Here is a 27,510-nt window from a genome sequence, read left to right as displayed (position 1 = left end):
GAAAATGGAAAAGGTCAATAAATCCTTGTTCAGATCCACTCCAGACTAAAACACAAAGAAAGTAGCCACAACACACCAAAGAGCCCCACTTCAGCCTCCTGCACATCATCTCATACCAGCAAATACAGAGAAACCTGAAAGTCAAAACCTCGATAGAGCTTTGCAGCATTTCCAGTTATCCTGGGAACACCCAGGCCTGCAGCAGGAAGAAAAGCTCACTCAGGCAGGCAGTGCTGCTGAGCACCAGACCTTCAGAAAGCACCGTGGGCCAAAGCCCAAGCTCAGCACAGCAGCAGCAATGAGGTTCCCAGTGATGCTGTGGGATTGCCTTCAGTGCTCTTAGTAAAATCTGGGATTCTGGTATTGATGTTTTGAGGAGAAAGTGATTTGTCTCTGATTTGGCTGTCAGAAGCCCATAGGGAGCTGAAGGCACAGGCAGAGGCTGGGCAAATGAGGCTCAGGGCAATGCTGGGACATTCACAGCGATGTCAGAGGTGACAGACAGGGCTCACAATATTTCCCACTCAGAAAATAGGGGGGCCAGGAGCTGTGCCCCAGAGCTGGGCAGTGGGAGGAGGAGCAGCCCTAGCCAGAGGGCATGGCAGGGTGCCACATTAGGATGCTGACAGGGCTCTGGCCAGCAGAGAGCAGGGCTCTGCTTGCCTGCCCTCCCCAGGCACCACAGCTACACCTGACTTTTGACACAAATCATATTAATTTATTTTTCTCCTTGCTATGTCTTTTCTTCCTTTCTTTTCAAATCCCATTGTTGCCAAAGATGCTGAACTACCAAACCCAGAAAGGTTCCAGTCATGCTGACAGTCTGCCTTGTGCCCACAAAGCAAGGCTACTTGCAGCTAAAATTCTGGCTCCATTATTTTAAGATTTAAAACAGATTTTAAATCAAGATGACGTCGTTACATTGCTTTCACCACATGTTAATGAATGTCACATTTTTCTAGGAAAAAACCAAAACAGGTGGGATTTGAAGTGGGGGGAAGGGCAGGTTGCTTTGCTTTTTTGGAAACTCCCAACAGAAAATGCAATCTGTTTTCCAAAACATGTTTTAATTATCTTCTAATTGTCTCTGGAGCACTCACAGTGCAGAGGCTGTAGCTGCAGTGCCTCGGTGGGCCCAGGAGCACCCATGAGCATCCTGCACAGTGCTCAGCTCCAACACGTCACCAACACCCCTTTGTCACCACTGTCCTGCCTGAGATCAGCTAATGAAGCACCCCTTCCCTTTGCAAGAAGGGCACCAGCAGCACAGGGGTGCCATCTCCTCTTCCCCTGTCCAAGGAGCCGTCTGGCTCCACCCTCAGCCAAGAGCTGGGGTAGCTGATGCAGGAACCAGCAGGTGATGCTGACCCTGAAACACAGCCAGCCCAGCCTGTATCACTCCAGCACTTCCCTAGAAGTGCCCAGCTCTGAGCCAGGGCAGAAATCCTGGAACAGGCTGCAGGCTCCCCTTGCAGCTGAGCTGTCTCCTGGCCAGAAGCTGTGGCAAGAGCAGCAGTGAAACCACCCGGATTTAGCCACCTGCTTAAAGATAAGCTCACACTTAACCACCCTGTGGAAACAGGATGCTCAGCTGGAGGGTGGCCAAAGGGAATTACCCATGCCAGCCTGGGCTGCATCTGGCCTGTAGCACAGAATATCAATACCCAAAAAAAAAGTTTCATGCAGTGTTGATTTTATGAGATAAAACTTGTTTGATCATTGCTAAAATCCACTCTCACAGGACCCCTTCCCTACAGGGTACCCTCCCTCAAGCAGCAAACGTCTCTGAGATAAGGAAGTCCATGTATACATACCAAAAGAGAGACTCTTCTATAAATCTCATAAAAATTAGTAACATATGTCTCATTTGGCAACTGATGGCCAACACTCAGTCAGGGAGGTCACCTGAAACCAAGTACACAACCAAATACACTTGAATGCAGAAATGTCTTTAAGTCCCTTAAACTGAAGGGCTTTCACTCCTGTTCACCAAAGCAAGTTTTCCTTTTTTGTCTTGGCTATTGAAATGCTATTACTGCACATAACACACCATACACAAAATGAGGCCCTTTTTTTCCTTTCAGTCTGATCACCCACAACTCCATACAGGCAGCAAAACAGACCCTGGGTCCAGAGCTCACACAACAGGTCCCTGAAGAGAAGGGCTGCGTGCACCTTCCAGCCCCTGAGCAGCACTGTGGGACACAGGGCTCTGTCCTGTCTGGCGTCTGTCCAGCTGCTATGGGCTGCTGTCTGTGCATGTGGATTTCAGCATCTCAAGATAGTGGTTTTGTGTAACTCCATCTCATTCCTTGGCAACAATTTATAACCTGCAAAATTCCAGCTGTTAAATCAGAGCATTGAATTTCATTTCATTTTCACTCTGCCTCTCTTTTCCTTTTCCATCACTTTCTTATCCATTTTTTATTTATTTGTCACTATTTATCACCTTTCAGTGATAATACCCAGCTACAAATACAAGTGGCTGTCCAAAGTTTATACAAGGGAATAAACAGCATTTACTTTAAAAATAACCATCACCTCCAGCCCCAGAAGCAACAGAAATGCCTCACTCATGAAAGGAAGCTGCTCTCCCTTGTCTGTTGTCCTTGCCCAATCATTCAAGGTGGAGCATTCAGTTCAACCTCCTTTCCCAACAGCCAAAGGAACCAGAAATTACATCTGTCTTCCAGCAAGTCCACAATGGGAGATTTTCATGTGCTTTTTTGCTAAATGAGTCTCAAATAAGAGTGGATTTCATTTTAAATGGCTTTACAATGATCCTTCAGCTTAAAGAACGACTGCCCTCTTTGTTAAATCCCAGAAGGAGGGTGAGGGAAGGACCATTTTGCTGATGCAGCCTAAGGTTTCAGTGTGCATTAATCCAAGAAAAGCTCCAAGAGCAGCTCTGTGATGTCAGCCCTGCACGGCTCGTGCCCCATCTCTGCACTCTCAGATGCCTCCTGTGCACGGAGCAATCCCAGCCCCGCCAAGGTCAATGGGAGCCTGGCCGTGCCAAGCCACGTCTGCAGGATTTGGCTTTCCACCCAACCAACCTCCAGCACTTTGGATTTTTCTATTTCAAGCTTTCCAGTAACGGGGGATGTTAATCTGTTGTTGTTCATGTCATAAAGCGTTACAGCATGAGATGTCCAAGGCCCACAGCATACCCAAGTTAGCTGGGAGCTGGACTTGAGAATTTCCTGGTGTTTTGCTATTTATGCTACAGAGCACTCAATAGAGAGCTCCCTATGTCACTCAACCATATGTCATTCCCCCAGCTGAACCAGGAATACAAAATCCCTCTAGCTAAGGGCCATACCGATTGCAAAAGATAAACAAATCAGGCTATTCAAAGTCCTCTCAAACCCCATCTGATAAGCAGGAAATACTTATTACCTTTCAGCCATCAAATCAACCTAATATTAATGATTTTCTCCATGACCTTCTAAACACATGAAAGTTAACTCAATAAGGTCAACAAGAGGGAATCCAAGACAGATCTCTCTCAAGCCCTCAAAGCCAAGTAAAAAACCACTTTGCTTCCATGACTTTGGCAGAATTCCTGTACAAAAATCACAGCAGGATTTGCTAGCTCCCCACGACAGCCACCCTCAGCACACACTGAAACACAATGCACTCCTTTTCCCTCCATTTCACTGCAAAGTCAGCCCACCACCAGGATGTTGTTACCATCGTGTCACAGAGCCTCCCACAGCTAGACAGGAGAGGATGAGCAGTGCTTGGTGCGGTCCCTTCTGTGGCTTTAGGAGCATTGGCTTTGGAAAAGCAGCTCCATGCTCAGATATGCAGAGAAGGTACTTCACAGTGAAGCTCTGTACATCCAATGGGAGAGAGGCCGTGGTGCAACAGTGCCAGGATTCCACAAATGGAGCTAAGCCTTTCCAAATAACAGAACTTAGAGCTTTGCTTTGGTGTTTGTTTCTTCCCAATACCCATGGAAAAATATTTTTGTCTTGAAAAATAAATTTCCAAAAATTTAAGCTGCACTCTTAAACTGTGGGAGATGTCACCATGGATGGTGACTGTGCACCTTTTGGGATAGTCTGTGACAAAGAGCATGGAGCACTGTGGAAGTGGCTGTTCAAAGTGATCAGATATGAGATTCCACTCAAAAAACTTTACCAATGGCATTTACATTGAAATGCTTTTTGGTATTTCTTTTTGGTGAGAAAGCTGGAAAAGGAGAAGGAAATGGGGTGATGTGGGGGTCAAGCCTGCCCATCCCTTTGGATTTCAGAAATGTTAAATAAGACCCAAGGAGAACACAATTCCAGGGCTTGTAAAGGGGACACAGCTCCATGAGGTGACACATACTTGGATCCAAAAGCTGCTCTGCAAGCGAAGCCTCCTTTCCTCCAGAGAGCTGCCTTGTACACTCAGAAAGGCAGATTGAATCTCCTTGGGCAGTGCCAGACCTCTGTTCCCTCTGAAACACACAACCTCTGAGAAATTCAGCCATCACTCAGCCAGCCACACTTCCAGCAGCTCCAAGACGCCGCTGGCTGTCCAAGCCATGCACCACTGCAAAAGCAATGCATCTGTCGGCCTTGGAATGGCAGGCACAGTATTACTGAGCCTGGTAGGAAACCAGGAGGGAGGCTGGAGGGAGTGCCAAACAACTGGAACCCGAGAGTTTGAGGAAATGAATGTTTTATGGCCCATCAATCAGTATTTGAGAAGAGAAAGATGATGCCACCTTCAAGAAAACTAAGTTTCTCCTTTTGATGGTGGAATGAGCCGTAGCCAGAACTGTGAAAATGCACCACGTGTGATACGCTGAGATTCTAAACTTGTTGCACCCTGGGAAATGGTTAATCCTGGGGAAGAGCAGGGTTTCAGCCTTGATGAATGGCTTTTAGGAGCCCAGCTGGGGCTCATTGCCTCTCATCTCCCCCTGCACCTGTCTGCCCTCGCTGGCTCAGAACAGGTCACTGCCAGCAGCTCCCAGGTCACCTCACTGACAGTGTCACCATGAGCAGCAGCAGCTCAGCTGCCTGCACTGGGCAGCCCTGGTGCCCCCCATGCCCCTGAGCTGTGCCCTGGGGCTGCAGCACCAAAGGGGCCAAACCAACCTCATGCACCTCAGCTGAGGGAGATCTGCCAGAGGCCACAGCTTGCCATGGGCTCTTGACAGTTCCAGTCTCCAGAAATACACTTTAGACCTTAACTCTTTTTCTTATTTTTCTCCAATTCTGATATATCTTGATGATAATGATGGTGATGATTATTAGTTAACAGCTGGTATTATTTTACCATGCTGTCCATCAGGCAAGGAGCAAGCAGGGCTTTTTCTTTCTTCCTTTCTTTCTTTGTCTTTTTTAATGCTTGTTATATCTCTGCTATATACTTCCTCTCCACACAGAAATATCCCTTCAAAGCTTGATATTATTGAGCAGCTTTCAACCATGCCCAGCAGAGCCATGTATTCTCTGCATTTGTCTGGCCTTTGTTTCTAGGAATGAAATACCAATGGCTGAACAGTGTGACTTCGTTTCACTCCTTCATTCCAATACTTGTTCTATTTCTATCCCACTGGGTCAAACTCACCTATTGTGAGACCTCACCGATTTCAATTACATCAGGGATTAATTTGTTCCATTGCGTTGAAGCTGTTAATACAATCCTGGCTGGCTCTAGATTAGAAAAGGCACGGTGAGACCTCCCTCACAGGCAGTGTGTTTAACAGCAGTCTTGATCTTCAGTTTTGTTCGGCAGTGGGGTGGGTTTTTTCTTCCCTTTGTGCCCCTTTGCCCCTCTTTTCACAATCTTCCCCTTCCTTTCTAAATTGCCCTTATCAGAACTGGGTGGTCCCTCTGCCTTCCCCTGCGCCTGGCCAAGCGCTGCCGCCCCGAGCCGCTGCCCAGGGCTTGCCAGGGAGGTCTGGGCTGACACCACACAGGTGTGACCACTCCAGCCTTGGCCCCTCATCTCTGCATGGGGCTCCAGAGGACGTGTCTGTGCTCATCCATGTCCCCTGCACTCTGCTCACCAGTGGCAACGTCCTCCACCCTTCACGTGGGCCACGCTGGGCCCCCCATCCCTGAGAGGCTCCGTGCTGCTGTCCTCACTGCTCACTCCAGGACACACAGGTTTGTTTCTCAGAAGTCATTTCATGTCCCTGTCCCTCCTCACAGCATTGGTGTTGCTGCAAAGAAATCTGCAACAGGCTTTGCAGAACAGCCCCAACCAACCCCTGTGAAACCATGGACCGGGGAGCTCAGCATGCTACAACTGCCTCCCCTACCTTAACAAAAAACCAAATTTTCTTGATGGAGAAAGCACTCCTGCTGAAATAACCTGTCCTGGTAAGCAGGAATTAAGCTCTTGCCTAGCACAGGTGGCTCTGCACAGGTGAGCACAGGGCTGAGGGGCTGCCTGCCCCACCCGAGGGTGCTGCTGTCCCCAGGGCTGCAGGAGCCTGGCTGGCCACAGCAGTGGGGCTGCAGAGCTCCCAGTGGGGTGTTCCTGGCACAAAAGCTGCAGCACCCCACTAAAAATACTTACCAGCAATTTGTTCACCTCTTCAATTGGACCAGAGTCCAACTACTGAGAAAGCTGCCAGGTTCAAAGCACCCCTGACCTCTTCTCCCCTTTCCCCAGGGGAGATGCTCCTGCTGCAAACCCCTTTGGCCACAGCAGCAGGGCAGAGCAGAAACCCCAAGCCCACTACCCTGAAACTGGTCAGGCATTTCCTAAACCCTGGAAAAAGGCAGAGTTATTCACCACAAGGACTTAAAATGTCAGTTTGAAGCATGGGCCTGCCAGGTTCAAGGTGACATCTCTGCTCTTCTGCTTGATGCCGGCCCAGCTGAGACCGCCACAGAAACAGGAGCAAAGGCACAAGATACAGAAAACCTGAGGGTTACTCAGGAAACCTGAGGGTTACTCAGGAAAACCCTGCCATCAGAAGGAGATGGAAGATCATCCAAGACCAGCCTCCCCATAAGAGAATAAACATTTGCAGGGGCAGCACCTCAGCAGTGATGCCGTGCTCATCCTGGGAGCTCCTCTCATCTGGTCCCCTGACATCCTCCAAGGAACACAGATCCCTGCTCCCACTGCAGAAAAGCAACTCCCTCTAGGGTAAAACACAGCAACTACCGAGCAGTGCACACAGGGCAGAACTCACAAAATACCTTTTTGTATTGCATTTGCAAAGAAAACAGAGACCTGGCCACCAACTGTCCCCACAGCAGCTCCCAAGTCCTGACCTCAGGTGAGAGATGGCTTCTCTAAAAGCTGATTCAGCAGAGACACCAGGGGACCTGACTGAATTATCCCAGCATCACCTTCCTCTGTCAAGTGTCCTCTCTGGAAATCTTTTACTAAGCTCCAGTCAGTTCCACTGCTGCTCGTTCTGACAAGGTAACACCCAGTGACCCTCTGTGGGAATGGTGCCAAGGGGAAGGGGCCTCCTCAGGAGTCCCTGCCATTCACACCAGCCCCGGAGCTGCTAACAAAGGGATCCAGCAGCAGCCTGGCATCCTAATTTCCCTCTGTGACAGAGTCCCCTTCCTGAGGAACCACAGGATGGGTCATAGAATGACCTGGGTTGGAAGGGACCTTAAAGATCACCTGGTTCCAATGCTGCCATGGCAGGGACACCTCCCACTGTCCCAGGCTGCTCCCAGCCCCAGTGTCCAACCTGGCCTTGGGCACTGCCAGGGATGCAGGGGCAGCCCCAGCTGCTCTGGGCACCTGTGCCAGGGCCTGCCCACCCTCACAGGGAAGCACTTTTCCCAATATCCCATCCATCCCTGCCCCTGGCAGTGGGAAGCCATTCCCTGTGTCCTGGCACTGTATCACCTTGTAAATTGTCTCTCCATCTTTTCTGCCAGCTCCCTCACTGCCTCACCACTGCCTGCTCCTGCCTGAGCACTGATCAATTCTGCTTGCACAGAACCCTCAATGCCAGCCCCTGTCTGTTGTCCCGGGCCATGCCTGGAGCATTTTTGCTCCAAGTTATGAACTCTGCTCCAGGCTGTCCATGCAGTGCCCACAAAACCCATCAGCATTAACAGGGAGAAATAAAAAATACACTGGCTGGGTTGGTCTGTAAAGGCTCTTCCTCCAGCACAGCCAGGACCACCCCATCCCTGCCAGCAGTCACGGAACTTCTCCCTCCCCAAAAGCCCTTTGAAATACATTCTCAAGCCCTGTTATCTCTCCTGTTTATACCACACTCCCTCTATCACTGAGAAATCTCCAAATAATTTATAAGCCCACAAGCTCCTGCACTAACAGGGCCATAAATCACATTTATAAAACCCATCACCTGCTGTTCCAGGGCTGTGGCTCCCCAGCTCTCCACAGCCACACGTTCTGAGGACAAGGCAGCTCTGCTCTGCACCAGCTACAGGTTTGTTCCCAAGCATCCAAGAGGATCCCAGCCCGTGTCCTGCCTCGCTGTGCTCTCCCCATCTGACCCCAACACAAGCACACAAAAGAGGGTTTTCTTTGCACAAAATCAAACCGAGGGAGGAGGATGTTTCTGGCTCCTTTCCTCAAGGAAAAAGGTTGCCCATCCAATAATCCCTAAATGAGCAGTGGGTTTTTGGGCTTTCATGTTTGCCTTCGAGCCTCCCCTTGCCATGCCAGGTCACTGGTTTGCTTTTCCACGGAATTGCAAAACCCCTGAATAACAAGATTTGTGCATGGAAGTGCTGACACAACCCTTAACTACAGCATCCTGAACATGATACCAGAATAAGGACGCTCCCTGTGTGGCCCAGCCTATGGATAAATAAAGCATTTCAGCAGCCAGCACCGACAGATCATAAACCTCCACAAGCATAAATACCAACAACAACCCAAAAAGATTAGAGGGCTTAGGGGCGAGGCATGCTGGGATGATTTAGAGTTGGGGTGGAAGGGTCATTATTGCTGAATAGGTGGGGGTGAGTGGGCCACAGAAATCAATAAACCATTCTGCTCCCAGGGAAGGAGGGGGCCACGCTAATTGTGCAAACACATTTCCATGGCAGGCTGGAGCCCTCGGGATGCAGGAACCCCTCCATGGGCTGAGGGACAGGGACTGAGCCCTGCCATGTCCCAGCAGGGCCACTCAGGGCACAGCTCACTGAGCCCCTGGCTGGGCACACCCAAAATGAATGTGCAGATGCAGGCAACATTCAGCTCCACTAATTCCACTTTCAAGGGAGTTCATGTACAGCTGGCACAGGTATCTCACTTGCTTTCAGCATCACCATCGAGTCAGAGCTTTCCCAGTGTCCAGTTCTAGCGCTGAACAATCACCCAGTGGGTCCTGCCAGCACCAGTTACCCTCAAGCGCCAAAGACAACTCTGGGGCCCACTTAATCCTGATCAAACAATCCCATTTGGAAGTTTCCACACTGGCATCAGAGATGGAGATGGCTGCAGATTGAGCCACAACAGCTCTGTGGATCCTCCAGTGAGGACAGGCCCAGCTTTGCAGATGGGTTTCCAGGCACAGAGTTCAAAGGCAGTGAGCAATTTCCAGTTCCGCCTTGGGTCCTCCCCAGTCCCAATTTTTCTACTTTTTTTCCCCCACCTTCTTTCTAGGAAACACAGTAATGACAAAGAGACACTCACTTTGGAGAGTGAAGCTTATTTATAAACAGGATAAATCCACACCATACAAATACACAGCTGTTTGTACCCAAGGGTAACCAAAGGCCATTCTGGGGATCACCAAGGAGGGAACCAGCAGCATGTGGCAATGCCTGTCATTCCCAGGAAGAACCCTGAGCTCACAAGCACACACAGGGGCAAATGGTGGCAGTTTTCTACCTGCTGGTGGGAACTGGGTGCTGGTGGTAAAGCACAGGGACCTGCTCTGCTCCCCCTGCATAAACCAGTCTCCTCCTCTCTGCCCTTCCAAAGGCATTTAAAGAAAACACTGTCTACATCAGTTAATAAAATAGCCTGAAGTCTGCCCAGCTCACATCAAGCTTACAGCTTGCAGTTAATGGATTTCAACTTGACTTGGGATTTTAAGAGTTTTAAAACAAGAAATTTCATCTTCCCTCCAGAAATAAATTCTTCAATATCTTCACTGCAAAAATATTCCCAGGAATGGACAAGTCTACTACTTATATACTAAAGACAGCCTGGAAAAAAAAATCAGATTACTACTGAGCCTTATCAAAAATATGGCATAAACCATGTGTTGACTTTAATCCAAACCAAATTGTCAATCTGCCTTCAGGATCCCATATAACAAACATGAGCCTAGAGCCAGAAAAGAAAAGCAGAGTTTGTTTTCTAATAGAAGATTTGTTCTGATCTCTATTAGCCACACTTCTGCCTGGAAATATTTACACTGCAAACACCAGGCAAATAGGATTTCTTATCTTTCAGCTTTGTTGAGTTAGGGAAAAGTCTCATTTGGTTTTAATTAATTTAGATTGCAAGTTTCCCATTTTCAGGGAACAATTCTCAACAGTTTTGGAAAATAAATCTGTTTTTTAAATATTTTAAATAAGGGAAAAAATAAAGTGGTGTTAAAATCACTGAAGTTTGGGTGCTGCATCCCTGCCCACCTCGGGGGTACCAGGGAGAGCCCCACACGTTTTGATCCGTCCATCACCAGTCACCAGCAGTGGGAAAATGCTGCTGGGGGGAAATTCAGGCCAGACAAGGGCAGACAGAGCCATGAGACCCTGGGCCTGAAGCTGGGGATCCCCAGGAGCCTTTCCTTGAGCACTGGGGGGTGTAGGGCCCTGTGCCTCGTCCAGACACCCCCCGGTCCCTGCCTGCTCTGGGGAGACCCTCCGGTGCCACCCCCAGGGTGTGCCACCACCCAGCACAGGGCAGCTCTGCCAGCTCAGCCTTGCTGACCTCGCATCAGACTTTGCACAATCTCCTTGGGAAGTGAAACCCCACAACTGACCCTGATGGGGCTCGGTGTCTGGGCTCACACGGTGATGGTGCACACTGGGGAAATCAGGCTCCCAGAAATGAAAGCTGAGCAAATCAATTCCATTTTCTTGTTTGCTACATTTAAATAGCAATTTAATTCCTGTTACCTACTCCTTCAACATAAACAGCACAAAGCAAGTGTCTGCCTTGCTGGCAGACTGCTCCCATTTATTACAGGACAAGGGGGAATGGATTTAAAGTAAAAGAAGAGATGTATAGGTAAGATGTTAGGAAGGCGGTCACACACTGGCACAGATTGCCCAGAGAATCACAGAATATTCTGAATTGGAAGAAACTCATTAGGATCATCCAGTCCAACCTCGGCCCTGCACAGACACCCCAACAGTCCCACCCTGTGCTGTCCAACACCCCTGGAGCTCTGGAGCCTTGGGGGGTTCATCCCTGGCAGTGCCCAAGGCCAGGCTGACACTGGGGCTGGAGCAGCCCGGGGCAGTGGGGGGTGTCCCTGCCATGGCAGGGGGGGCACTGGGTGGGCTTTGAGGTCCCTTCCAACCCAAACCATTCTGGTTCTCTGATGAGCAGGGCACGCTCTCCATGCTGGCCAGAGCTGCCCTCACTCCTCCCTTCCAGCCTGAGATGTTCCAGCTTTGAGAATCCCAATGGAAACGCACAAAGAGTCCCTGCCATGCCCACAGCCTGGGTGAGGCTGGCACAGCCCAGCTCCCAGCACGGAGCTCCAGGTGGAATTGCAGGGGAAGCCTGAAGCACTGCCTGCTCCCTGGGACAAAGGTGCCAGTGCCTGCAGCAGAGCTGCTGTCCTGCAGCAGCAGCAGTGCTGTCCCTGTCCTGCAGCAGCAGCAGTGCTGTCCCTGCAGCAGCAGCAATGCTGTCCCTGTCCTGCAGCAGCAGCAGTGCTGTCCCTGCAGCAGCAGCAATGCTGTCCCTGTCCTGCAGCAGCAGTGCTGTCCCTGCAGCAGCAGCAGCAGCAGTGCTGTCCCTGTCCTGCAGCAGCAGCAGTGCTGTCCCTGTCCTGCAGCAGCAGTGCTGTCCTGCAGCAGCAGCAGTCCTGCAGCAGCAGCAGTGCTGTCCCTGCAGCAGCAGTCCTGCAGCAGCAGTGCTGTCCCTGCAGCAGCAGCAGTGCTGTCCCATCGATTGGTGGCCCTGCTCTGATCTCAGCTGGCCGGACGCTCCCAATCACCGCAAGGTCGTGGCCACGGGGTCAGAAACCTGCACCTACATACATCACAATTTATTGTACAGCTAATCAATACTGCCCTGCCCCGTGCAGTCCTACAGTGCAGCCTCACACCAGGCACTGGGGCTGCTCGTGCAGGGTCGTAACCCTCCAGCCTGGGAGAGTAAGGGGGCCAAAAGCAGCTTCGTGTTAGAGCTGGACAGCACGGCTGGAAACAGAGCACAGACTCCACTCCCTGCTCGTTCCTACAACGCAGTCCAATTCCACCTGTGGTTTGAATTCAGCTTGGGAAGGCAAATCCAGTTATCTGACCGGGATTGTACCCCATACTCCAGTGGGAGAAGCGATGGAGCCGCGCTGTGAGAGCACCCCGGGTGTGACAGCAGGGAAGTGACCCCTGTCCTGGTGGTCACATCACTGCCAGCTTTCAGACCACCCCTCTCCTCAAATGGATAAAAACCATCAGAGAAGCAGCAAAATGCCCTTCTATCAAAAATGTCCTTCACCCACTTTCTAATTTATCTTCCCAGGCCTTCCCATGCCAGCAGCCCTGCCTGCAGACACCCAGCACACACACTGCTCACAGTCATTGACCAGGCTCACCGCTGCTCCCTGCCTTTTTCTGTTAATTCTGGATTTCTGTGCAAGAGCAGCTTGGGGTATTCCAAAAGATACGAAAGCTTTTTAACAAGCTGTCCTTAAAAATTATGCCAAAGATAGTACTATAGCAGGAAAAAAGGGATTTGAAATACAGGAGAAAAAGGAGGAAAAGGAGCTGGGAGGACTAAGGAGTGCTGGGAATATCTTGTAGGAAAAGCAATCAGTTATTAATTGCTGCATCCTAACATTTCTATCCACACAATATGCACTTCTCTGGGACCTTCACCAAGATTTAGCACCCATCCATTTGGATTTTAAAAGACGAGCAGAGGAATCACAGGGCACACTCGGCCCCTCTGCACCCTGCTTTCCCTCAGTGCCAGCTCCTCCTTGTTTCCAGATCCAGCCCCTTAGCCTGGCACCATGGGGGTCTGGGTCTGCCTGGGCCAGGTGCCAGCATCCCCAGCCTGCCCCGCTGCCACCCCCACACGGGTGAGCCCCAGGGCTGGGCTCTGCCCCATCTCCTGTCCATCACCAACAACAGTGAGCAGGATGTGCTGGGCCATTCCCCACTGCCCACTTCTTATCACAGAATCATTTAGGTTGGAAAAATCCTCTAAGATCACCAATCTACCTGTTAACCCAGCACTGCCAGGCCCATGGCTAAACCAAGTGCTTGAGTGCCACACCCACACATCCTCTGAACACTTCCAGGGATGGTGGCTCCACTCTTCCAGTGCTTGACAACACTTTTGTTGAAGAAATTTTTTCCTAATATCCCATCTAAACCTTCCCTGGCACAACTTGAGGCCTTTTACCCCAATGCCATAGCCTCAAATCTTCCCGTCTTCTCCTGCAGCCTCCAAAGCAATGTTGACCTCCAGCAGCAGCAGCAAACTCAGCAGCACCAGCCCAGCTCCAGCCCCGCAGCCAGAGCAGCAGCCCAGGCAAGGAGCCACGTGCAGGACATCACCAGAGCTGCTCTGCACCCTGAGCTCCAGAGGTTAAACGTGCTCTGGCTCTCCTGGCTGCAGCAGAACCAAGGCAGTAACTCCATGAACAGGCACAGGGAGCAGGGTGTGAGAGCCTGGCCCAGGGCAGGATGAGCTGTCCCTGCCGTGTGGTTCAGCCTGAGCTGCAGCTGTTTGTTCGCGCAGAGCCGGCCGGGGCTGGGGCAGCGCTGCCCGGAACAGCCCCACATGGAGGCACCAGGGCCGAGCAGAGCCCAGAACCAGCCCCACATGCCCGGAACCAGCCCCACATGGAAGCACCAGGGCTGGGGCTGAGCAGAGCCCAGAACCAGCCCCACATGGAAGCACCAGGGCCGAGCAGAGCCCTGATCCAGCCCCACATGGAAGCACAAGGGCCGAGCAGTGCCCAGAACCAGCCCCACATGCCCAGAACCAGCCCCACATGGAAGCACCAGGGCTGAGCAGTGCCCTGAACCAGCCCCACATGGAAGCACCGGGGCCCAGCAGTGCCCTGAACCAGCCCCACATGGAAGCAGCGGGGCCCAGCAGTGCCCTGAACCAGCCCCACATGGAAGCACCGGGGCCGAGCAGAGCCCTGATCCAGCCCCACATGGAAGCACCAGGGCCGAGCAGTGCCTTGAACCAGCCCCACATGGAAGCACCGGGGCTGGGGCAGCGCTGCCCGGAACCAGCCCCACATGGAAGCACCGGGGCTGAGCAGTGCCTTGAACCAGCCCCACATGGAAGCAGCGGGGCCCAGCAGTGCCCTGAACCAGCCCCACATGGAAGCACCGGGGCCGAGCAGAGCCCTGATCCAGCCCCACATGGAAGCACAAGGGCCGAGCAGTGCCCAGAACCAGCCCCACATGCCCAGAACCAGCCCCACATGGAAGCACCAGGGCTGAGCAGTGCCCTGAACCAGCCCCACATGGAAGCAGCGGGCCGAGCAGAGCCTGGCCCTGGAGGGGAAGATTGGCAGCCGGCTCCCACCCGCCGCAGCCCCTGGGGCTGTGAGGAGGTAGCACAAAGGGAAACACACAGACCATGACAGGCTAAGCCTCCTCCTTCCTCTCTGTTCCCCTTTCTTTCTCTTCATGCTATGGCGAGGCTGCTGAATGGCAACAGCAAAATACTTTTGCAGAGCCAGACGGTCTTTTATATTTTGGGGTTTTTTTTTTCTTACTTTCCTTCCAGCTGCTTTGCAGGATGCCTAATCCTCCATGGACATCTGGAGAGGCATCAGGACACAGAGGCGACATGCTAGGTAGGCAGCACATTGCACAGCTCTGCATAATTTCTGCTTGTACCTGCTGTTATGGCACAGCAGGTGACCAAAACACAAAAACCCAGGGAAGGAAAGAAAAACAATCATGTCTGGACCTTCCAGGCCACAAGTACCCAGGTGGAAGCCTCCTGGTTTCAGCATCAGAGCACAGGAAGACCGTGCCCTGCAGCAGAGCATCTCACAGGCAGGAGGGCACTGGGTGCCTCCCTGGGCCCAGGGCTCCCAGCTCCCCCAGCACAGCCCACCCCAGGCAGGGACCCTGGCACGAGGTATCCCCATCCCTGTCCAGGCACCAACAGCAGCCATTCCTCTTTTGCCTTTTTAAATCATGTTCCATGAACACATTTTTTCACCTGCACTTATCGTAATAAAGTATCTAAATCTGTGGAAAAACAAAGCAAAAGAAGCTCAGCAAGGGAGAAGAGGAAAGAGCAAAACAGAGTCCTAAGGAAAGGAAGAGATACATAAAAATACTCTCAAGGATCTGGGGAGCAGCTTATATATCCACAATAATGATTTTCAGTCCCAGATGAGTCTCTCTCTTGAGCTCAGTCTCACACAGCAGAGAGGCCTGGCTGACCAGCTCGGTGCTATCAGCTTACAGCAAAATCAAGTATTCAGTGTGGCTGCCCAAGCCCCCAGTGCTGCTCATCCTCCCTGAGCCTCCTGCAACCCTCAGCAGTCACTCACAGCACCAGCTGCATCCTACATCCCAGCCACAGCAACAGGGCTTGGGCAGTGCCACCCTTTGCCCATTCCGCTCTTTTCTCTCCCACCTTGGTGTGCTACGGCCAAGCTACTCTAATAAGAAAAACTAATTCTGAGTTTGAGCAGGAATTCCTCCCGTGAATCCCACTCTGCTCCAAACCCAGCAGCTCTCAGAGTCCCACGCTGCACTGAACCTCACACTGCTCCAAACCCTGCACTGCTCCAAACCCCACGCCCCTCGCCCCCATCCAGCCTTGTACTTGTCAGGTGCAACAAGGAAAGCAAAAGCAAAATACAACACAACCATCACACTGCATCCAATTAAAAGCTGAACTTCACGGTGTCCTTCTAGGCACTCTCCTCAACAACGCCCATGGCCATCTCTGTTCCTCTGAAGCACCTCACACATCTCTGGAGCTTTGGCAGAGCAAACTGCATTCATGCAGGGGTGCAGAGCAGAGTCCCCAAGGAGCTCTGCTCTGCTGCCCATTGCCACAGCAAAGCCAAGCCCCCAAATGCTGAAGCAGCTCACGTTTGCGTCAGCCTCACTGGGGTGAGAATCTGGAAACAGCTTTGCAAATCTTCCTGCTAAATGTCTTTGAGGGGTCTTTGTGGCAGAGAATATAGGGCTGGGAACCTTCAGTGAGAGGCAAAGGCGTGGTGTGCCCAGGGCAGGCAGCTGGTGGGGCACAGGCTGCACATCCCCATCTGTGAGGAGCCAGACCCACAGCCACGCTCACCTGAGCTAGGCTGAGCCCATGGGGAAGCCCAGCACACATCAGCCCAAGCACCAGCCCACTGCCACTCAGCTTCCCTGCTCCAATGTGTCTCCTCTTCCTCCACAAGCCCAAGCTCTCCAAAGTTCAGGAGGCAGAAGCAGGATATACGGGGCAGCTTCAGGACACAACACTTCGTATTCTGGTGCAATGAGTCAGCAGCAGGGAATAAAAATCCCTTGTGGAAAGCCACATGGTTATTTCCTGGAGAGCAAGGGCATCTGCAACTGGAACAAACACTCTCATGTACAACAGGACCCTGCCTCTGCAGGCCAGCAGAGCCATCCCATCACCATCAGGAAGTGCATCCACCACTGGGAGTCCAGCACAGCACAGAGCCAAAGCCAGGGCCCATCCCATCAGCTCCAGCCCATGATGGGGCCAAGCACTTCCACATGGCTGAGCTCCTCTGCTCATTGACTCAGGCTTTGCTTACACAGTTTCTCTGGTCTTCTCACTGCCTAGTAATCAAGGCAGGTGCAATCCGAAAAATCAACAGAGAGCTGCCCAGCCTTGCACAGACCACATTTGCCATATTCTGTCCTTTTCAGGATGACTTCTCCACCCTTGTGGAGCAGGAGGCAGGTACTGGCACAGGGATGCTGTGCTGAGGATGTGGTGTTGCCAATCCAGGCTGAGCAGAGAGGGCAGGCACGGGATCACCCAGCCTGGGGGCTCTGGGCCCCAAGGACTCTTGGCATGCAGGGCCTGACCACAAGGAAGGAGCAGCCCACGGAGGCACCACCTGCCCCATCCCACAGTGCTTCAGGAGCAATGTGGGGATGCCCAGAGCTCCATCCCTGGCAGCACATGCAGCCTTGGCACCACTTCAGGACAGGCACTGTGCCACCCAGAGAGGACAAGGGCAGGTAGGTGCCCATCTGCCGGGATGGGAGACATGAGAATAACTTTGTTGTTGATGTGCAGTGCAGCTCCCTGCCTTTGGTGCTGTCACCAGCAGGGCAAGGACAGGGCGGGCAGGGAGCTGTGGCTCTGGCACTGCTGCACACCTGCAGAAAGAGTGGCCAGCCAAGGCAAGCTGGCCGGGCTGTGACCAGGAACTGCTTTGGCTTCAGTCCCCAGAGCTGCCTGGTGGCACTCACCACCCATCCTGCCTGTCCCAGGGAGGACAGCCCTGGATCAGCAGGCAGGGAAGGGGAGGGAGCTGCTCACGCCTCTGACATGTGCTGCGTGTGGCTGGGCCAGACCGCAGGATCTGGCTCGCTGAGCGTGTGGAAGCAACACTTCTCCGTGTCTCACTTTACAATGTCCCAAACAATAACTGTCTGTCGCTGCACAGGAGCTTAGGAGAAACACAAGTTGCTATTGGCATGGCACACAGCAGCCTTCCTCTTACACAACACCAGCAGATGTGAAAATAGCCTAGTGCTGCCTTGTGCATTCCTCTGACCTCCTGTTTGCTTCTGGATCAGATTCCAAAGCTGGATCTTAACCTACAAGAGCCATAAAAGCAAAGGATTTGGCCCTATCAGGGACCTCTTCATAATCTAAGACAGATGCACTCCGTGTAGGAGAACACAGCGAGGTTGATCAGGCAGGGAAGGGGCTGGGGCAGGACCACCCTCTGCTCTGCAGCACAGCCAGGGCAGCCCACGCTGGCACTGCCCCGTGCTCTGCCTGCCCATGCACCTGACGAGGCACGTGAGGGACAGAAGAGCTGGAAGCTCTTGCAAACGAGGACAGCACTCAGAACCTCGGATCCTACTGCTCAACTTACACTGAAGCTGCCTCCAGCCCCCACCTGCCCTGGCAAAGGGGCCCTCTGAGATCTCACGTTCCCACATTTGTTATCCTCGGGGTCACTGGTGCTGCTAGAGCCAGCACAGCATGGGGCAATCCCCTCCAACCCTGCAAGGTGCTTCTGGGCTTTCTCTCCTGCTTGTAGAGCAGAGATTGACTCCAAAGCCAAAGCGAAACCCAAAACCACTCTGGGCATAAAGAACAAAAAAGAACATGGAAGAGAAATTGCTCCTGGAAGTGTGAAAAGGTAGGAGAATAAACTGAAAAATGCTAAAGATGTGATAGAGGGAGAGTTCAGTAACCATCAGCGAAAGAGCATTCCTAAGAACAACCTGCATAAATAAATTATTGTCTCCAGGGTCTGCAGGGGTATCCAGTGTCCCTGCTTTGGAACTGTAGCAACTCCAAGCATCAGAGTGACTTCCTAAGAGGCAAGAGAAGAAAACAAGACAGGGGCATTGCTGTCGCAGGGGAAGGTGCATGACCTCTCCTCCAGGCAGCCCTGTGAGTCCAGGGCTGCTCCCAGGGCTGTGCTGCACCCACGCTCCAGCAGTGCTCCCCTCTGTCCCACCACGTGTCCATCCCTGCGCTTCTTGGTGCAAATGTCACACGATGGCAAAGCCCTGGAGGAGCCCGACTCATCCAGGGCTCTAAATCCTGCTCCTGGAAACCGCTGACCCTCCGACCTCCCTGCGGCCAGGGCTGGGCAACACTTCCCAGGGCTGCCATAACCTGCCCACAGGAGATCCTACACCTGCCCCATCAGGAGATCCTACACCTGCCCCATCATGAGATCCTACACCTGCCCCATCAGGAGATCCTACACCTGCCCCATCAGGAGATCCTACACCTGCCCCATCACCCCTGGCGGCTGCAGGGCGGCCTTGGGGTCTCTGAGAAAGCTTCTGGCCAGAGCTGAGCCCCCAGCACAGAACTGCAGCAGCTCACACGTCAATGCAGCACAGCCCTGTACACTGGGATCCACAGAACACACAGAGCACACCCAAACCATGGTGTTTTGTCTCAGAATCCCTCCAGCCCCACACACACTGGGGTGATTGCTACCTCTGCACACAGAGCCACAGGTACCAGGCAGCAGCATAGCACAGTAATTGTAAGACCAGCACACAGGACGAGCCACAGATCATGGCTTGAACGCAGGGCAAGAGGCAGCCTTAGAATATAATCCCCTTCAAGAACTCTTAAATCTCCCCAATACAACACAGAGCCCTTTAAGCAAAACTAAACAACTTCCTTTAGACTAAATAAATATTAAACCTAAGTGATGCATTAATTTACTCCAGTTCACCAAAGGCTAACTCCTACCCAAACTGATCATTATTAAAGAAATCCTATAATCCCTTGGTCCCATTCAGGCTCAAAACATGTAATCCCATGAATAAATCCAGAAAGAAAGTGTAACAAAATGGGCAATAAAAACTTACAGCATTCACATCTTTTCATCTACCATTAATACTGTAAACACTCACTCGAAGGCCCTCGAGTATGACTAATCTGATGTTTTGGCTCCCCGCACCAATCGCCGGAGGAGCTCGGTGTGCGTGTGTCACCAGCGAGCTCCGGCCCCGCCGCCCCTCCAGCCCGGCCAGGACCCCTCCGCAGAGCCCATCCCACCCCACAGCCCCCAAACGCTGCAAAATCAGCACAAAAGGTAGCAAGTATGGTTCTAATAGCACCAGAACACAGAGCTTTCTTCTTTTTTCCTTTTTTTTTTTTTTTTATTATTTTATTGCTTTGGAAGCCTGCAAGCTCCAACTGTATAAATGCCAATAACTTTGTTTTAAGGCTGCTGAAGTAAGAGATCAGATTTTAGCAAGTGCTTTCCAGGCAGCCGGCCAAACTTTTTCTGATTCACTAAAAGCACCGAAGGGAGGGGGAGAGGAAGGGGGCTGGAGGGCTGATTAACTTCAGTTACCGCACAAGCGCAAAAAAACCTCTCCCCGCTGCAAAGGGTTCCGGCGCTGCGAGCCCTGCGATTCTTCGGGCTGAAAAATCCCGCAGAGAGAGACAGAGCAAACACCTTCCAGCGGCAGGGGCATTCCAGCTGCGGATCCGCGCCTGCCGGGGAGGCTGCTCCACCAGCGGAGGCTCTGCTGGTGTCGGGTTCGAGCTGCACTTTTTGGAAGGGATGAGGAAAAAAATGCGATCGGGCATTTTTTGGATGGGTGGGAGAGCCGGGGATGGGGCCGGTTCGGGTTTTAGCTCGGCCAGAGGGATGGAGCCCCCTCCAAGGCTGCGCTCATGCAGGACCATGCCCTGCTGCCGCTGGGGATCCGGAGAGGCTGAGCAGGTGCAATCCCGGCCAAGGCACAGCTCAGGGCCGAGGGTGTCACAAGTGTCCCCCAGCTCCGGCGGGAAGGGGCCAGAGCCACCCAAGCGGCACCTGCTGTGCTAAAAGCCCCGGGGCAGCGGGGCAGCTGCCATCCATCCCCAGCCGGGGCACCTGGGCCGCGGAGCCGCGCTCGGGGTGTTCCCGCAACGCCTCATTCCTGCCGAGACAGGATCAAAGGCTGGAGCTGACTTGGACGGCGTTCTACTGAATAATGGGGAGGGAGCGCGCAGCCTCCTTCTCTTGGCTAGGAAAACTTGTGTTTTTCAAAGCATCGGTTTTTGGGAGTGAGTTACCGAAGAGGGGGAGAAAAAAAAAAAAAAAAAAAGAAAAGAAAAAGAAAATTTAAAAAAAGAGAGGGGCGAAAAAAAAAAAAAGAAACGGGAAAAAAGGGCGAGCAGGAGAGCGCCTGCTCTTCCAAGGCAAGTGCATCAATCAACATTGTGCAAGGAGAGTCCAGCACTCCCTCTCACATCATTAGCCAGGCTAATGCACTCCAGAGGATGCTGCTACGGCAGGCTACCGGCGCACCGGCTGCACCCCTGCCCGCAGCGGCGGCAGAGCACAGCGGGGCACGGCACGGGAGCCGAGCACGGGGGAAGCCCCGGTCCAGGGCAAGTGACACTCCAGCATCTGGTGCGGGGCTCGGTTTCATACAGCTATAAAAACTAGAGGGAAACAAGTGAAAGCCCCAGCCAAACCTGCCTGGCACTCGAGGTCAGCACGCCGCCTTTGTTTCTATTTTACAACCAAAAGCGAGAGAGGACAGAAAGGACACGTACCTGTACCTGAAAGCACAGCAGCAGGAAATGTAAACATCTGGAGAGGAGAAAAAAAAAACAACAAAAGATCAAATGATGCGGTAGAATGATTAAAGTTGATTTTTGTTTTGTTTGGTTTTTTCTTTGTTTTTGTTTGCAATTTTTAAAGGGTTCAGAGCGATGCTCTGCTTATAAAAAGGCTCAGGTCCCCATTACCACCTGGCTGCAAGGAAAATGCAACCGGAGCCTCCAGAATGAAAGTTTAAAAAAAATTAAAATATTTTTAAACATTAAAAAAAAAAAAAAAAAAAAAAAAAAGAAATATGCCATAATCCTTACAGGCAAGTGCAGGCTGAGAGCAGTGAATACATCGCTGGGCGCGGAGGGGGCTGGCCGGCGGCTGGTCGCTAGCGGAGCGCAGTCCCCCGCCGCCGCGCTGACATGGGAGCGATCCGGCCGGCGAGCTCCGATCCCCGCCGCGCTGCTCCGCGCCGCTCCGCGCCGCCGGGAAGTTGTGGTACCGCCCGCTCTGCCTCCGCCGAGTGACTCGTCAGGCATCAGCTCTCCTCTCCCCCTGTCTCTCCTCCTCCTCCTCTCCCTCTCTCCGCCTTTGGGGGGATGAAGGTGCTTATTGTCAGTAACTTCCGATCATCAGCAAGTGCCCCCCCGCGTCCCCCCGGGCCGGACCAGCCCCGCCGGGCGGATGGAGCCTCTCGGCCGCCGCCGCGCCCCGCTCCGGGCTCCGCCGGGCGCCCCGCGCTGCGCGCTCCGGGCGGGCGGCATAGCGATGCGCGGGGCGCGGAGCGGGAGGCGGGACCCGCCCGGGCGGAGCGGGGCTGGCACCGCCTGCGCGGAGGGGGCACCGCCCGGCCGCGGGCAGCGCCGGCCGGGGAAGCGTTTCCCACAGGGAAAGCGAGGGAGGGGGTCGGGCTGCCCCGAGCCCTGCCCGGCCCGACAGAGCGGGCGGCGCCGCCGCTCGCCCGGGACGCGAGGGGCTCGGAACGCCCGGCACGGCGGCCGCTGCCCCGCTCACCGGCACGGGGGCCGCGGCTCACCGGGGCCGCTGCGCCCTCACCTCCGACGGGGCAGGAGCGCGCCCCGCGCCCTCGAGCCCCGGGCGGGCCCGGCAGCCCCGGAGCGGCGCTCGCGGGCCGGGACAGCCGCTCCGCGGGCCCGGCTCCGCTCCCCGGCGGGACGCGGACGGCGGGGTCAGCGCGGCGCTGCCGCCCCGCTCCGCACGGCTCGCCTGCCCTCCAGCGGCCGCGCCGCCGCCCCGCACCGCCCGCGGCCCCGGGGAAAGCCCAGAGGCTTCCTCCGCCTCAGCTTCGGGGAGGGTTTTTTGTTTGTTTGGGGGTTTGCTTTTTTAGGGAAAAAAAAAAAAAATCACACGCTGATAGCGTGCGGTAACTCTTTCCTCTTGTCTGGAAGCTCGTTCGTAGCAGACAAGATGCCAGGAGCCGTTAACCTCCACACATAGCCGAACTCTCCAAAGAGCACCCAGCGTCAGTTAACACCTTATTAAGTGAGAACATAACTCTAGCTCAGAACTCCGAGCTTTCCAAATTCTCCACTCAAATAACAGCGTGCATCAGCGCAGCGTGTCGGGCCCAGCTGCTCCCACCCCTGCAGGGACTGAGGTGCTCGCTCCCCCGGCACTCTCAGCCACGAATAAGCAACATCTTTAATCCCTGGAGTTCATCGCTGGGGAGCCTTCAGGTATCAAGTCACAGGGTTTTTCGGCCCATAGTTTCAGGCTCAAGAGGCACAGAAAACATTTAAGCTTTAAAACAGTGATCAAAGCAAGTCCTTATAAAATTTCCAGCACTAACACATGTCTGTGATGTATCTAACAGACTTCACACTTCTGGTCTTATGGATCTGCAAGTTAAAAAAAAAAACCAAAAACCCAAACTGCTGTCAATTGCTGATGTCACCAACATCAGAGGCCCCATGCATCCCTGTCCTGGCAGTGCCATGGCACCTTGCCACAGCTAAAAGCTGTTTTCACACATGGCCAAGAATATCAGAGCCACCATCCTGAGCCCTACAAGTTGAGCTCACCGAGATGCCTACCCTGAAACAATTCAGAATTTGGGGACTCACAAGATCATAGTATTTAACTTAGATGTGAAAATATTCCATGTATCCCTAATCATCACCAGTACCTCATTTCTTGGAAGCAGTTTGGATGGCAGAAGCCCAGCCTGTGCCATCTTATGCTAGTAGGTGCTGCTCAGCCCCCAGGAAAGGTACAGGGTCATGGCCACCACAGCCCCTCACCTTGCTAACTCCAGTATGTGCTGCCCAACACACACAGGAGTTCTGCAAAGCCAGGGGCAGTGGCTCCTCCAAAAGCCTCACAGTTACCTGTCAGCATGAGCTTTGACTGCTCCTCAGGCTTTTCCATCACTTGCCTCCAAGAAAAAGCTCCACAGACGGCCACTGATGGCTCTGCCCAATACCCAAGGTGGCCCAGGGCTGCTGCACCTGGCTGGAAGAACAGCTCAAAAAGGAATTTGTTAAGCTGCTGCTAACATTTATCATTTTAATTGCCCCAACAGCACGTAAAATTACAGCAGCTACAACAGAGCTGTGAGCTACGCATGGAAAAACTCATCCCAGGTGATGCTGGCCCAGAGCATGCTGAGGAGCCATATGCTGGTAGCGCAGCCATGACCCCAAGGACTTGGATTCACACAGGCCAGAAGGACCTGGACATGTCAAACAGCAAAAACTGCCAGGGCAACACAAGGGGTTGTTTTAAAGAGGGCACCATGAGGGTTTTCTTCTTTCAATTACTGTATTTGTAATCACAAAAATTCTTTTTTAAAATAGATCCATCCTTTGTGCTCAGTAGTCTGACAAAACCCCTAAATTTTTAATATCCAAATAGTTACCTGGAGAATAATACCAATATTGGGTGAATTTCAGACTACCAGTCTTGAACAACACAGAGGGGGCACAGAATAGAGAAGAAGCAGCTCATACATGTCTCTGAAAAAATAGAAATTTCATTTAGCAGCATGCTGTTATGAATATATACGAGCATGTGTGTGTGTGTGTGTGTGTGTGTGTGTGTGTGTATATGTGTATATATATATATATATATATATATATATAATATTAAAAGCTCCACACCCAAACCTGTTGCTCCACTGCTGAAGGCTCCTGTGTGATCAGATTCCCAGCACAAATCTAGCCAGAGAAGCTGCTGCCCACTGGAAAACCTTTAAGGGTGTTTATTTTTCTTACAGCACGCTCAGGGTGTGAAGGCTGGCACAGCAGCTCCTGAGAGCCTGACGTTCTCAGCACTTTATAAACCAAGAGAGGGCCAGGTAGGAGCGTGCACTGCAGGACACCCTGGGAGCTCCTGGGGTTACTGCCTTCCACTCACCCTTGCAAATGCCTGAGTTGAGGCTGTGTCCTGCAGTCCCTCGGTGGCTTATTGGATTAGTGGGTGCCCTTCAGCAGCTCAAATCAAAGTCTGAGCAGCCTGACCTTTCCCTTGCAGGGCACTGAAGGTGCCCCCAGTGAAATGAGCTTCCCTCGCCCTGCTCCACTGGTCCATATCCCACGAGGAACAGGCATTTCACAGAGCATGGAGCCCATTCAATGGGGCCAAGGACTTAAGAGCATGCTTGAATGGGAAGCCTTCCTACCCCAGATACCCCTTTGGAATGTGAAAGAGAAGCCAGCAGGAATGGCCAGGATCTGGCCCTGCTGCATCTGGCACACCAAGATTTAAATTAAACTCAAAAACCTGGGCTGATGTTGTGCAAATACCAAGTTCAGCTCTACATCCCGGCCCTGCTGCCAGTGAGCAAATCCGTGTGTGGTTTGCTCCTGTTATCTGCATCTCCAGCCTTGTGTTGTTCTATAAGCCAACTTTTCCTTACAGAGAATCCAGCTGAAGAGGTTTTCTGAATCTGAAAGCCTTGGTAAAAGGAAAGACAACTTGCAGACTGACTGGGGTGCATGTTCTGCCTATATCCAGTTTACACACAGAAAGACAACTTCATCCCAAGGTAAGGAATGCTTCTGCCACACGGTGTGGACACTCATGGAAGGAGGGGATGCTGTGCAGTTACTGCCATTTGACAGAAGAGCCACCTCAAAATGACCCTGAGCTGTCCAGGAGGACAGGACTTCAGCCTCACCACATTCAGGCACAGTCTTGCAGAAGGAACATGGTGAAGAACAGTCAGGACATGGATTCAGCCATCACAGCTTGGACTTCTTGGGAACAGAGACAACTGCAGCATCCCTTCCAGCTCTCAGCCACAGGGATGTCTCGTGGCCCCTTGCAGAGGGAGAACCCAGCATGCTACAGCTCTTGTTCTCATGTGTATCATTACTTTCTAAGAGAAAAGAAACCCTAGAGAGGCAGGCATTATCCAGCAGGCAGGGTTTCAGAGCTTATAAAGGTTTTACACCCCTTGGATTTTCAATGGGATTTGGGGACTTAAACCTCAGATTCCTCTAAAAGCTCCAGCGTACTCATAAACAAATCCCAGTGTTTTATCAGCAGAGCAATGAGGGCAATCCCTGACAATGATGGACATCTCAAGCTAAGGGGCAGACCAGTGGGTTGCTTCAACACCCTGCTCTGCTGGGTATCCAGCCCCTCTCCAGTGCCCAGGGCCCCTCAGCCAGAGCCTGCCCCACCCTGTGTCCCCCAGCCTGTGCCTGGCACAGCGGGCACACAGACACGGGCCTGCCTTGGCCCCAGTGCCCAGGAGCATGGCAGCTCCCCTCTGAAAGCATCAGACAGCTGCTTCTGAAGGGAGGCAAGAACAGGCCAACCTCTGCAGACAACCCTACACAAACCAGTGGGAAATTCCACTTTTCAGCCTTTGCACTGCACTAAATCTGAGGGCTTGGCTCCTTGGATTTATATTCCTCTATGGTTTCACTTTTCCCTAAAAAAAAAATAAAAATTAAAATAATCACAAGCTGTTAAGCTTCAAAACTTAACATTTCCTTAACTTAGAGCTTTTCAGCTCAACAGCTCTTAAACATAAACCTCTTTGACTGAAGTCTTCTGAATCAGGCTGTCTCCAGCAAGCCCCCAGCTCAAGCCCTGTCTGTGGGATGGCCCATCCCTCCCCACAGCACCACCCCGGGCCCCTGCCCTCTGCCTCAGGGCAGGACAGCGTGCATGAGCAGCCCCGGCCCCACAGCTGGCAGGGACACTGCAGGGACAGCTCAGGGCTGATGCAGGCACTGCCTGCTGGCATCACAGAGCTCTCAATGCCCTGTGCCACTGGCCCCAGTGGTGACACGAGTAAGTGAGTGACCCTGGAGGAACTCAGGGTGGGCTGTGGGACAGCTCAGGTTCTGCAAACATCGCTGGAAAACCTGTGTTACTACTGACCTTTCAGAAGAGGAACTGCAGCCACACTTCGCATCAGAGCATGGATTTAGAAAATGTCATATGGGTGGATTTACACAAAAAAATATTGGAAAATGCCATTTTTCTGCAATGTCACAGATCAGTAAAGAGACATCTCTGGAAGCCCCATTCTCCTGGGGCATGCACAAACATCTCCTGCAAGCAGAGGAGGTACAACAGCAGGGCTCTTATCAGCATTCTCCACCATGGCCTCAATGAGGGCACCAGCCACAGCTGGGCTCTCAGGGACACTGCCAAGCAACCCAGACAGGGCACACATTCATGCAGGAGCACCATGTTTGCCATGGTTCCCAAGCTTTTCCCAGAGATCAGGGAAAGGCCATGCTGCTTCCACAGACTGGAGGAGGAACTGAAAACCATCAGAAGACTGAAAAGTCTGAAGAGCAGTGAAGGACTAAGCAAGAAGGTTCTGGCAATATGTAGAACAAGGAAGGAGTTGGAAAAGACTATTTAGAACCATGAAGCCAGAGGGAACAAGTAGAAGCATCTCTCCTAATTCAAGACCCTAAAAATGAAGCCAAGATCCCCCAATCTCTCTCTGGAGATCACAAGGACTGGCTGAGGGCCCTGCACTGCCCTGAGCTACAATTATTGAATTAAAATCTATTTTCCATGTAGAAAATTGGAAGGAAAGGCTTGAAAGTAATGGGAAAAATATTTAGGAAATGGGGAAGAATGGCCTGAACACCAGAGGTGGCCTTATTATTAAATTGGAAGCTTTACTTATTAGCTGTAGCTGTGCACTGTTGTTGGTGTCCTCACACACATTTACACCCAGGGAACAGCTTTCCACCACTCGAAGC

General features: G+C 52.5%; 1 protein-coding gene across 1 annotated transcript in view; it reads right to left on the bottom strand.

Moving 5' to 3' along the window:
- Positions 1–21,964, bottom strand: part of FGF18 (fibroblast growth factor 18) — a 65,909-nt gene extending 43,945 nt beyond the window's left edge. The window contains exons 1-2 of the mRNA XM_063168342.1: positions 21,634–21,964; positions 21,316–21,352 (exon numbers count right to left, since the gene is read on the bottom strand). Of these exons, the coding sequence (XP_063024412.1) occupies positions 21,316–21,352; positions 21,634–21,665 (69 nt within the window). The 5' untranslated portion in view covers positions 21,666–21,964. The remainder of the gene's footprint in view (positions 1–21,315; positions 21,353–21,633) is intronic.
- Positions 21,965–27,510: the final 5,546 nt, after the last annotated feature.

This window comes from Melospiza melodia, chromosome 14 (genome assembly GCF_035770615.1).
Source record: "Melospiza melodia melodia isolate bMelMel2 chromosome 14, bMelMel2.pri, whole genome shotgun sequence".
NCBI classification, from domain to species: Eukaryota; Metazoa; Chordata; class Aves; order Passeriformes; family Passerellidae; genus Melospiza; species Melospiza melodia.
The sequence above is the reverse complement of the archived record's forward strand: the minus strand, read 5'-3'. Positions and strand labels throughout refer to the sequence as shown.